This window comes from Fulmarus glacialis, unplaced genomic scaffold, assembly GCF_000690835.1.
Source record: "Fulmarus glacialis isolate BGI_N327 unplaced genomic scaffold, ASM69083v1 scaffold5111, whole genome shotgun sequence".
In the NCBI taxonomy this organism is placed as follows: Eukaryota; Metazoa; Chordata; class Aves; order Procellariiformes; family Procellariidae; genus Fulmarus; species Fulmarus glacialis.
In genome coordinates this window covers 56928-70040 of record NW_009192041.1, presented here as the reverse complement: position 1 = coordinate 70040, position 13113 = coordinate 56928, and the positions used below count along the sequence as shown (strand labels likewise).

General features: G+C 40.5%; 1 protein-coding gene across 1 annotated transcript in view; it reads left to right on the top strand.

The window, feature by feature from the left end:
- Positions 1–13113, top strand: part of VEGFC (vascular endothelial growth factor C) — a gene marked incomplete at its 3' end in the record, with an annotated part of 74504 nt that overhangs the window by 6878 nt on the left and 54513 nt on the right. Inside the window, exon 2 of the mRNA XM_009586892.1 lies at positions 120–315. Within this exon, the coding sequence (XP_009585187.1) occupies positions 120–315 (196 nt within the window). The remainder of the gene's footprint in view (positions 1–119; positions 316–13113) is intronic.

Sequence of the window (13113 nt, the reverse complement as noted above, 5' to 3'; positions counted from 1 at the left end):
AGCGGTTCACCTTTTTCCAAATAGGTGGCTAACGTTCATTGCCCTGCAAATATGGGATCCATATACGCAATCACATGAAGAAAAGCTGGTAATTGTTGTTTGAGGTGTGCTATCTGCAGGTGGTGGGACCCACGTTCCTCGTCTGCCGACTGGAATTCCCAATCTTATGGGATTATTGCTGAGGAAGCGGTGCGAGGGCGGCGTGTGCGAGGTCTCTTCTTTGGGCCCCCTGTGACCCAGAGCGGCCCAAATGGACACTGCTGTGAACCTGTTCTCCGGTTCATGGAGCTCATAAGCACCGAGACTGGGATCTGTGTAGTTGGATTCACACTTAGCTGCACTTGAAAGTGCTTGAACAAAGTTGAGCTCCAGGAAGTGGCCATCTAGGTGGTCTCACTTTGTGCTATATGTAAAGAAACTTTACAGGGAGAAAGAAAAAAATTCTGAAGAGTTTAAAACATAAGGAAAGCCTGAGAAGTGAAGAAAACTGTAAGGAAAAACTTGCTTGAACAGCTTTGGTTTTGTTTGTTCCTTAAGAAAAAAAGGGAGAGCGCTTCTTGCCACAAGTCTCGGATGTCATTTTGAGATTTAAAAAAAAAAAAAAAAAAAAAAAAAAAAAAATCTATTTTCTTTGAAAATGTTGCCTTTGGAGTTCTGAGAATTCACCACAGTCTTGACCTGTCATTCTTCTTGACTAACAACTGCTAAGTACTGCAAACTATGCAACAGCTTTGTGGCTGCTGTGAATCAGAGACTACGAGGATACCATGAAAGTAGGTTTCACTGAAAGTCAAAGAAAGTATATTTTGTACCCCTAAAAGGATCGTTCATTATTTGGTGTACTGCCGAGGATAAAATCTCTGCTTGTTTGCACGCGCACTATTAATTAGAGAACACGACTCCTGCTATTTCTTCTTAGAAATAAAGCAGAAAAGGAAAATTAGGTAACTTCAATCATTTCAGTTATATGTGTTTGTAACGGGCCGCAAATACACTTGGCAGAAACATACGTTGCCTGTAAATGTACTAGTACCAAGACTCTTGATGGAGACTGTATGTATCATTTTTATAGAATCGCAATTTATGGTGAGATTAGCAGTGTAATTAACTGTCTAAGGAAACTAAGAAATAAACTTGCGAGGTAGCGCCTTGTTGACGTTTGTCCCTTGCTTAGGGACAGATGTTTCCCAACTAACACAGAGCCTAGGACTTCCTCTTCACCCCACCCGCTCCCCAGCAAATCTTGCGTAACAGGCAGAGTGCTGCTGGGGTACAAACATGAATATTTACTTCGTTTCATTTTATTCATGTATGTCAAGGTACTCATGTTAAGATTTCAATATCTCTTTGCTGTAAGGATTTTTTTTTAAAATTTTACTTCCTTGATATCATTAATATTGAAATGTTCTGTGATTTGGAGGAAACAAGACAATCTTGTTAATAATCAGCAGGCTTGCACTGTTAATCACAATAGATTCAGTAAACATGGAGAAGTGTTTTTTCCAGGAAGGAAGATAGCGATGGACAATTACTTTGTCTTTCCAGTTGGGTGTGTTTCTGGCTGGCTAGAGAAGAGGAAAATGTTGGTTCATTTAAAAATACCAAGAACCCTGTTGTGCAGGCCACAGGGCACAACTTTCAGAAGAACATTAACAGCTGCTAAATATCCCACTGACATGACTGAATATGATGGGTATTGGCCTGTCTCCTTTGTAAAGTTTCATGGCCTTTCACGGAGGTTTCATCTAAACTGCCAGGCAGCAGGAGGCAAGAGGTTAGGCTCAAAATCAAATTCTCCGAGGGTTTCCTTGCTCGCTTGCTGGAGTGTTAGTGATGCTGAGTTTGTGCCTTCTGCCTTGTGTTCCCAGGTGCACCCTGAGGCGTGAGAATGTACTTTTTTGAACACACAGTTTGGAAAGGTCTGGGCTCCTCTTGTGGCTCAGCAGAGCCCAGCAGCTGGGCAGCTCCTGGCTGCCTCAGTGCAATTTCTTTCACCTGCCAGAAATGCCATGTTAATACTACAGGGCACATGAGATTGTCCAGACCCCTCTTAGGAGGGGGTTCACTGTGTCTGTGCTGAGGGAGGTGGGTTTGATGAACAGTCGGGACAGGCTGAGATCACGCCGCCTTAGAGTGGTAAATTGGTTGATAAAGGCCTGTCTCTTCCTCCAAGACTGTGGAGCTCTGAGTCAGAGTAAATGCAGCCTGTACAACTAAAAGGTGTGGAAAGTGATGCGTGAAAAAATGCTTTTATTCTTCTTACCCAAGAAGACCTGCCTATTTCTCTCTGATCATGAACTGTGAAAATGGTGAGGATCTTTAATAATAATGAGAACCCTGCTTCTTTTTTTCTCCAGGCGGCTGGGCCAGGAGGTGATCAAATCATTAAAAACAAATGAAGGGAGTAAAGAGCTGCAGAGGAGTTCTGAGTACTTTCCTTTCTGAAATATCTGTGGACACGCTGATAAGGCAGTAAAGGCACATTGAACCGTGATCTTGGAGCAGGAAGTAGGGGAAGGAGCAGAGAAGGATTTTTCAGAGGGCAGGACCGTGCTTCAAAGGAAGGAAGAATTAGGCTGTTCTATTGCATCAGGTAGAACTAAAGAATTAGGCAAACTCTAAACTGAACAGTCATTACTAATCTGGATTAATAGCATAAAAAGGCTCTTTGTAGTAATGAAACTCTTTGAATATCTTAGCTAACGGTTTCAGAAAATTAATGAAATTTTCAAATCCTCATCTCTTATGACAGATGGACGATTTGTATTTTTCCCCTGAGCCTATAAATTGCTGCTTTACTCCATGATTAGTTGTCTTATGGTGTTTATTTTGAGTACTGAAGTCACATAAGAGTGGAAGAATGGCTGTACCTGGTCAGACAAAATGCCTGGTTAGCCCTATGTGCCATTTTCAATAGTATCCAACATGGGCAATCTTGTTGGCCAGCCCCTGCTGCACAGCCCATGCGCAGTGTCCCCCACTGATGTGGCAGGGGATGGCTTGGAGAGCAATGTTAATGTTGGAAACATCATGCACAGCACACGATGAGGAACAATCTGTCACACCTTCCCCCTCACGCCCCCTTCTCCCCAGTTCCTTCCAGGTGAAGGCTGCCCTTTGGCCATGGGCATGTCTCTTCCTGCAATAAGACAGTGCCCACTGAGTCCTGGCCCCCAAAAGTTTCTTTTTTATCCTCTGTCCTGTAAGCTGCCCTGCATGATTCCCCTGTGGGGGGCTTGTTGTGAGACATCCAGCTGATTTGTCTCCAAATCATCCCATGGAAACGGCTTGGGAGATTCGTACTCCGCTTGCTTTGTTTCGTCACCTTTGCATCCCACAGACCATGTTCAGGAGAAGCCCTGAAACCCTGGTGTGCGAGCGTGTACCTGCTGCTCGTTCCTTGGCCAGCTGGGGACTTCAGTTGGAAAACCCAACAGCAGGCATCAGATGTTCACAGGTTCCCCAGGCTCATCATGTTTTTCGTAGTGGGAGGGCAACCGTGGCAACATGCACCTGGCTACAGCCACTCTTCTGGCTCTTCCAAACCTCTTAGGTTTTTTTGGCTGGACTTCTTCCCTTTTTATTTATGCCGTTACGATCCAGGGCTCTGCCAAATTACAGGACCTACATGACAACCTGAGCAAAGAAATGGAAAGTGTCACTAGATGCTTACAGATTGTTGGCAGCAGGGCAATTTGTGGATTTCCTTGCTTTAAATGATGAGGTGCAGGGGGGGGATTATTTTGTTTTATTTAATAGCTTTCAGTTGACTTTTCTCCTGCGTGTTATCCAGGTGCTTATTGAGCCCACAGAAGCTTTTGACATCAACACCTTTCTGTATCAAGAAGTTTGGCTTTGAGTGGATATTCTGTTTAATATATATAATAGTAAATTTGAAAAAAACAAACAAGCCCCAAAACTGAAAGAACCATTCCTTTTGTTCGCCTTGAGCCTGACACCTGTTACTTATGTATGAAACTTCCCCAGTCCTTGCCCTGGACAAGGCAGGGAACAATTCTGACCATGCTGCTTGTGGTTTTATTGAGTCCTCCTCTCCATTTTTCTTTTTCAGGCTAAAGATCCTTCACTTATGTAACCTGTTTTTTGTAATGAAGCTGTTCCTTACCTTTGATAATCCGACTTCATACCTTTCTTAATTCTCTCTAAGACTGCAGAACAAAGAGAGGGCGAGAGCCAGGAGTGCACGCAGGATTCCGGATGTGGGACACCGCGGGTGTGTGTAGGGCAACAATGATGTTTTGTTCTCTTTCCTAATAATTCCACTTATATATTTATTTTAAAAGTGTATCTTGATTGGAGAGTATTTTGTAACGTCAAATGTGAGCATGATTAAAATGCCTCTTTTGAAGAACTGGCTGTATTTATGCTGAAGAACTGGATGGGGGAAGGCATTTCATAGTTACTACTACTTCCTCAAAATTCACATAAAAGCTGTTTTTAGGGGCCTGTTTCAAGATGATGTATGATTATTTAACCTATGTGTTCGTTATGCTTTGAATATGTTTTTTCTGCCTGCCACATGTGCACAGTGAGAGATTTAATGGGACTAGCTATCTTCTGAGTTATAAACCATGAGCTGTATATTTAATGTTCTTAATGATTTTTTACAAAAATGAGATGTGCTCTCAAAGTAATCTGTGAAATATGCCAGCAATCTTGTAAAGGTTGTTTATACCTGTTAACAATACGAAGTTACTGTCAGGTAAGACTTGCGAGAGCTTGGTCGTGTGCTCTAATTAGGTGCTTATGAGTAAGCAAATTTATCAGGAACCTATCAACGCTTGCAAATTTTTAGATACATGTCAAGCCCAGCCTAAAGCATAAAAATATAAGAAATACCCCACTGGGGCAGACTCATGGTCTGCCTAGACAAGTGTTTGGCCTCTGTCAGTCTCAGCAGCATACGCTGTTCTGCTTGGGGAGAGCATTCGGGCTTAGTTGCTTTCTGCAGTTCGCTCCCCTCATGCCCTCCTAGCATCCACAGTTGTTGGACTGAGGATATTAGGGGACATGCCCCTGCCTCTTCCCTTCAGTATCTGTTTATGGGCCTCTTGTCCATGGATTTGTCTAGCTTTATATTGAAGACACCATGAGCGGTTAGTAGATCCTGAAATACTTCATGCCAGGATGGTGCCAGCTCAGGTGCAGTGGAGCCTCTCTGATTTTGGTGACCTGCGATATCTGTAAAGACTTATTCTACAGTTAATATTCTCTACTTCTCTCTTCTTTGATTCTTATGTGTTACCTGGGCACAAAAGTTATTTTCAGCACTTAGAAAATAAAATATACTGTTTATTTTGGGATCTGGGATATATGTCTTAATTTTCAAAGACCAAACTAAAGAAGAAACTTGTGTTATTTAATTCTTTTATATATTTGAATCAAATACAAATTAGTTTTGTATCTTGGCCAGTTGCAGGGACTGGGTCCAATGTCAGATTCCCCCACCCCCCATTTTTGGTTTGGGTTTTGTTGTTGTTGTTTGTTTGTGTGTTTGTTTATTTTTTAATAAGAGGTTACATTTATTTTCCTCTTTAGACCTTTGTTACATGCATGGTGTCTTTTCAGTTGATTTCTGCCTGTGGTTTTGACAGCTTTGGGCAGTATTTTCCCACCAGGTCAGAATCAAAATCTGTAGCTCTTTTGAGCTGCTTATGGTGCCTGCAACCCTTATTATGGATTTGTTCATAGGCAATTCCATGTTCCAAATGCCACTTGGTGAACACAACTGCAGTGCCCTGAGTAGAGGGGTAAACCAGGAGATCCTGTCTCGCTCTTGATGCCCTCCCTACTCCATAGACAGATGTGGGAAGAGTTGCAGGATTATTTGGAGGAAGGTGATGGAGTTGGGTCCTAAACAGTTGGGTGCAAAATTTCCCTTAATTCCCTTTTCTCCTCTGCCAGGAGATGGGAGAAGGTAAGGGAATTAAGGGAAACTCTTTAGCTAAGGATTATATAATGTGAGTTTTAGCAGACATGCAGTGTTACCCCCTTAGAAACCTCTGTCTTCACCCCCCCCAAAAAAAGTCCTCTAGGGTATTTTTTTTTTTTCCCCTTGCATTCATTGTTCGTTCTTTGTGATGTTGGGACATCTTTCTTCTCTCTCACTAGAGAAGTACCATGTGCTGCTCTATCTGAGGAATTTGTGCATCTTGCCTAAGGGTTCCCCTGAGGCATATATATTTAGATCCTTATGGTTATCTTAGAGATACTGTCTAACAAGTAATATATTTAATAAAATTGAAGTTCTTCTGGATAATCTTCAGGTTTTTCTTCTAAATATTTGTTCCACATTTGTGCTAACCTATTGAATTCTGCTACTATTCTGCATATTCTTTATTACAACTGTGAAAACTGTATTTAGCTTTGATTTTATTCTCTTTCCTTTCATAAATTACATGCACAATTAATTTCTCAAAATCTCTGTTACATTCTTTGTCATACAGCCCCTAACTTACAGGCTATTTAACACATGCTTTTGTAAAGACTTATGTTTTTATAATCACTGTATATTTTTTAACTTTTCAACTGCTTAATGAGGAAGCTATTAAAAAGAAAGATTATTCTGAGCCAGAGTAGGGTGTGTTCATTAGCTAACTGGTTTCATTAGAATGGGAATTTCCCTTTCACTTTGAGTTCCAGTGCAATGTTGAAGGTTTTGAAGTCTTACTAAGATGTGGAATTAATTGCTTCTGTTATCATAAAACTTGCACTGATAGCTGAGTAGCAATCTTGAAAGAAAAATGGAATTAATAAACATTCATTTTGGTAATCATTCAAGTGGCTGAATTTTGAGCAGAACTACTCTTATCCACTGCTTACCAATTATTTTCCAATAAAATAAAAGTCCTTTCATAAAATCAGACTTATTTTGCAACCAGTGTCCTGATGCTCTGAAACGGAAATACTTAGCTGGACTGCAATATTGGCTTCAAAGTCTTCTAGGAAATTGAAAGAAAACAAACAAACAAGAAAACCCCACAAGCTCTCTGGCTCTACTCAGTGATGATCACAACAGTGTGAGAAATTTCTACCACCCACTTTGGGGGCATTTTCTTTGTTTCTTTCCAAACTATGGCAGAGCTGTACCTGGGAAGGACAAATACTTTTTTTTTTTTTTTTTTTTTTTTTTGTGTGTTACTGAAATTGCAGTGGTTTTACTTAAGAGTTGTCTGCAATAAATTAATTTTCTAGTGTAATTACGCTGCTGGAAGCAACACCAATTTAAAGATGTAATTGGTCATACCTTTCTGGGTCCAGCCATAGTAGTTGAAGAAGGTAGTGCATATGAGTAACAAGTTACTGCATTGCATCTGGGCTGTGGTAAATAAGGCTTTACTTGCAGCATAAATTTGACGGAAGGGGTGCTCCAGCCAGAAGCCTGTCCCTGCTCCCCTAGTTCTTGCTCCTCCCTCTACTGGTTGTATGGGGGAGGTAAGACAAGGGTACTTTTGGTAGTAGCACGGATTTATGCTGGATTATAATGACTGTGCAACAGTTTACTTATGAGTAGTTTTAAATGTTAAGTAAAACGTTTTAGGTAAATCGCTTCTAGTGACTGATCTTGCTTTACTGTGTAGCAAAATGAATTAGAAGTAGTCATGTACATGTTGCAGTGATTCTTTTGTGGTATGTTACCTCCTCGCAAATGCATCCTCGTGACTGCCAATGTGAACAGTTTATTCCAATAGAAGTGTGTCTTTTTCATTTAAACTTTGCAAATAATGAGGGTGTTTATGTAGTTCTTATTAAGCAAACTAATTTTGCTTTTTTTGAGTAAAACAGAGCTTTTTATTTGACAGCAAAATGCCTGTTGAACTTGTTATACCTTTTATATGTGCAAGAGATTACAATATGTGGAAGGAAAAGGGATTTTACAGGGAAGTAAATCTTGTTTTAGTGTAACATAATCTGATCTTGACTACATTTTTTGTACTTTTTTCCTTATATATGTATACAATTAAAATAAATATTAAAGTGAAGTACTGGTAATGCTGGACCAAATTGCTAATTTTACTAGTCAGCTTCCTGGCTAGTCCTTAGCTATACTTCGTGCAGAAGGTGGCCCAGGGTCAACTATTAAGCTCCAACTCTGCTTTCTTTGTGATTAGATGGGACTGTGGTTGTGTTCTGTGTAGCGAGACGGTGATCTGATTAATGACATATTTGTAAACAGGTTAATTACTGCCACAAAATCCATGTAGCTCATGAGCAGCTAAACTTATGCTGACAGTTTGTACACCCATCCCTTGGTGGGTTATTATTTGCGTTAATGTTGAATGGAGGTAGTTGTCCAAAATTATTTCTATAGAAGTACTGTAATTAAAGTGATTGTGATCCCTATTAAACTAATGGAAGGACATATAAACAAGTATTGTTTACCTTCTACTTTGTACTTGGTCCTTCAGTGACATGAGTTCAGTGTCTGGAAACCTTTCTCTTGCTATGATATGAAGATTTATAATCAATATTTTGCTGTCATTCCACATAAATAATACGCTAGCCTAGAGCCAAGATAAATCTAGAAGTATTGACAGTCATTGCAACTGTAAATGCATGTAGTATATGAATATGTACACTACAGTTTGGTACTTCGATAAAAATCAACTGTTCAGAATTTACACAGTGCTAGAATTAAAACCCGCCTTTTTTTGTGATGTTCTTCTAATGCTCTTTGGAGTTGCCTGATGTTAAGGGACATTGAAAAGATCAACAAAAATGCCTACAGTTGTATCATCCAATTCCAGAGGACCGTTGTCGGTGGGCAAGGGCCTGTGTGACCAGTTTCCCAAAGTATGGGAGTGCTGCCTTTTCCCTTACCTGCTCCTCACTGTCACCCCACATCCCAGCCAGCTCCATCCTCCTTATTTAACCTGTTCCTCTGCCTGACTGAATTGGGGCTTCGTACTGGGAGGTGGTAAGCAGCACCCACCTAAGTGCTTCCACCTCCCTTACCACAGCACGTGCTAGCTGTGCTGAACCTAATTTGAGAGCTGCGAATTTGTAAGGAAACTGATCCAACTGAAGAGATGGAAGCCCCTGTCTTAAGACCTTTGGGTGTTTTTTGCTATTTCAAGGCAGCATTGTGTAAATACTAAAGTAGCCGAAGGGGACAGCAGGCTGTACGTTTAGGCTTCTGTCTTTCACCTGTGTTCTTGAGCAGCTCCTGTGTTTTAAATCTACCTCGAGTTCCTTGCTGCTTTCTCTACTGCTTGCTTCTCCTCTTCATCAAATTGAAGTGATTTGATATCTCCCTTCTCTTCTCTGTACCCATCATCCTAACCTTTTATTGCCCTTTGTCATGCAAATAAATGGCAACGAAGCTGCACCAGGCTGTCACAGCTCTGATTCCTTTGGCTCTTTGTCTCTGCATACCAAATTCAACGCCACCCCAGGTCCCTCTTCAGTGTCCTCTCTATCATTCGTGTCCCTCGCTAGCTTCAGATCAGAGCTTTCTTTTCCTGCTTCTCCCACTCTCTTCTCTGAGATCCAAGTTTCCGCTGCAGACCCTAGCTCTGTTCCCTCTTCCAGTGTCCTTCCTTTTTTTCTCATTTTCTTCTCAGGGCAGACTGAGCCTTTTCTTTGCTTGCTCTTCCTTTACACTCAAGTTTGTCCTTTTTAGCTGTCTGCTCTGGAATCACTGAGAGTACATGAGAGAAAAACCTCACTTCTCTCGCTTCATGACCTGCTGTAGACCAGAGCTATACCTGCACAGCAAGTCTTGTTCAGCAACTTCAGGGAACATGTACTGATCATTCATTAAACCTTTTTGCGTTTTAGCAGAGCAATCTGCCAAAGTCTTTACTGGAAATTCATAAGCTGTAATGCTTATTTGTTGGGCAAATTTTGCTGAAGATGATAAAGTATGCCCCTGAGGCACCCTCCGTTTTTTTCTTTTTCTTCTCTATCACTCCAGATCATACTTCCCTGTCAGTTTAAGATGCTACAAATCTTCATTGAGGAGGCTGCACTATTGTAACGTGGACAAGAAACGGGCATTAGGACAGTTCCCCAGTGGAAAAATCAAGCTTCTCGTTCAAGTCTGTCAAAATCTTTGAATAAACAGCTAGAAACAAGGTCTTAAAAGTGGAAAAATTGGAGCAGTTGCAGCTGAAGTTAACTGCTTAAACCCATGTAGCTTGGTGCCGCTAGCCCAAACAGCGTTCCCCTCGCCCACTTGCTTATTTGTCCCCTGCACCCGTCCCTTCCTGGGTGCCAGTAGGAGCATGTGGGGATCTGCATGGGGAACTGAGTCGGGAACATGATCTGAATGACAGCTTGCATGGGAGGAAGGTGTGAGCGTTGAGGAGTACTCAGTTGGACCCCCTTTTCAGTCTGGTTTACCTCTTGGCTTCACGTATGCTTGTGTCTGCACAGGAGACGAGGACTTGAGGGAGGGTAGGAATAAGCAGTTGGGAGTAGAAGGAGTAGAGGTGGGTGGTTTTTTTGTTGGTAGTCTGGGACATTTGGTGATCAATAACTTCAGATCACAGTGGTACTGTTAACCGTGAGGGCCTATTTTCTTTTCACTTTGCGATGTCCTATGGAAAAATGGCCTTAGAGCAGAAAACCCCTTGAAGGAGGCAGTAATTCTTTGGAAAACATCTGTGATTATTGGTTGGCTTTATCTCACTTTACCTGCTTAAAGGTTAAGCAACTGAGTCATGTTGTCTGGCCCCCTGTTGTAACTAAAAGACAGAGGCAGACACCTCTGAGGAATACATGACATGACCTCATCAGCCACAGTTTCGAGGTTTCTTCAGAAATTTCAAGTTTCAAAAGTTACCACTTTTAAGTGGGCATACTGATTGGGGGGGGGCTTTAAATGAAATAAGTGTGTGCGCACGCATTTATCTTGTGTAACTACAGCAACTCTCTTCAGTTGCATTCAGTGTTTTCCATATCCTCTTTGCTGAAATTGCTGAGGGGTTTTCTTAAGCATATGAGGCCTTTGTCCTCAGACCAAGCTTGAAAGGTTGCTGAAGTACTGAAGCCTTGCTTAATGTTTAAATCCCGTTGGTTGGTGCCGAGTTATAAATAGCAAATGGCTGAAGGAGAAGGTGAAAGGGATAAAGAAAAGCAGCAGCAGTAGGGAGGAGATGGGAAATGCTGTCCAATTATTCCTACAGCTCCAGCAACATGTGGCCAGAAACTAAGGTTAATAGGAACACTATATAACATATTCTATGCTGAGAGAGTCTAAAGTATGTTTTAATTTTTTTTTAAACTGTGTATTGGATCAATGCATCTAATACCCAGCACCAGCTGTTGTCTGATTCCCATTCAGTGCCAATACAGTGGAATTAAAGGAGAGGTAATTTTAGTATGGAATTTCCTGACATCATATAGTTTTATTTTAATGTATTGTTCTGTATCCAGATGCTGTTGCTTAATTTAGGTCTAACTATAGAATATAACGATGCTGTTTCCACCCTTACGTGTATAGACACACAAACACACACATGCACACACACAAAATGTGTCTATATCTATATATACACGTAGATCCTTTTAAACATGTATTATTATTTTCAAGATATTTAACGTGTACTTAAAACTGTCAGCTAAAAATTCTGCTATAGCTGAAGTAAAATTACTCAAACTTTTTCCGTGAAATAATGTCCTCTAATTTTATGGTTTGGTTTCCAATAGGCTAGTTACAATTTAGAGAATACAGAATCATGCGGAAAACAAATTTAAAATGGAAATAGAGTCTTAAGAACAGGTATTTATTTCCAATTTTTAATATTTTTTTTTTTTTTTGTTAACTGCCTATTTTTAGACAATGCCTAAAACTTTCTTAGCAACTCCGATAAATGTGGAGGAGAGAATCTAATTGCAAACTGGTAAGCTGTTTTTCAGGAGCTGGTTATTACACTTGTTACAGTCTTGATGAGAATATCGTATCTACGTGTATGTTAAGACTCTAGGATATTCACTTCCTATGTTTATTAATATTTTATAGATGTCAAGGTTTTAAGTCTGTATACTCATATGTAAGTATACTATTGAAATCTAGTAAAGCGCAGCAAATGTGCGTTATCAGGAGGAGAACTGTTTTTATTTAGAAGAAACATATTTTCAAGCTAAAATTGTGTCTTCGTTTAGAGAAGCTTTTCTAATTGTTAGCTGCGTGACTCCCCATACAGTCAAATCACAGTGTCCACTCTACCTAATGTGGATGAATTAGTAGGCTGAGTTGAGCTAACTTTGGCTTCTCTCACTGAAAATACTGTATTGCGTCACATATCACTTAATAGTATAAAAGGTGGTAAAGATATGCACAGGACAGAAGTAACTGACTTTAATAACCTTCCTTTTATTAATCTGGTACCTTTAAGTAATTTTCCAGGTCTTTATTCCCTGATCTGCACAGGCTGACGCACATGCATGATTATAACTTGTTCCATAGCTTGTTCCGTAACTAAATGTGACTTCACAAATGCACCTTTAGATACACTAAAGGGGATCTTTGTGGCAGTGACAATGAATCAATTGCCTACGTTCTGCTAACTCAGATGCCAAAGTTGGGCTCTCTTTCACTCCTGCCTCCTACCCGCTTCTTCATCTTCATCCTTCTTTAATAAGTATTTTATTCTGAGTGAAGAAGTGAGACCTGAGTCACCTCTCTCACACTTACTCATTTCATCTGAATCATAAGTTTCATAGTTACCTTATTCTTTTCTGGTATTTGCCCGAAACTGTGAAGTGTAACATAATGCATCTCTGCTTTAAATAGAAAAAAGATGCTTTTAGTAGACCATGATTACAAAAAAAACTTGAAGTGCAGCTCTCTGCCCCAGCGCTCCAAGTGATAGTTTCACAGAAAATATGACAAATGAGGAATACTGAATGCAACTCCCTGTATTCCCCATTCATGCTTTTATGGCAAAAGGCTGCTTAACTTCATTAGAAAGGAAAGTGGAAATGAATCAATTAAAACCCTTACTTCAAATCCAGTGGAGCGCCTTGATTTTTCAACATGATAATCCTGACCCTGTCAGGCCTCATATTTATGATTGGCAATGAGCATTGGCAGAAACAAGGTATTAGAGAAAACGTCTTCTTGAAAGCCCGGAAACTTTAACTTAA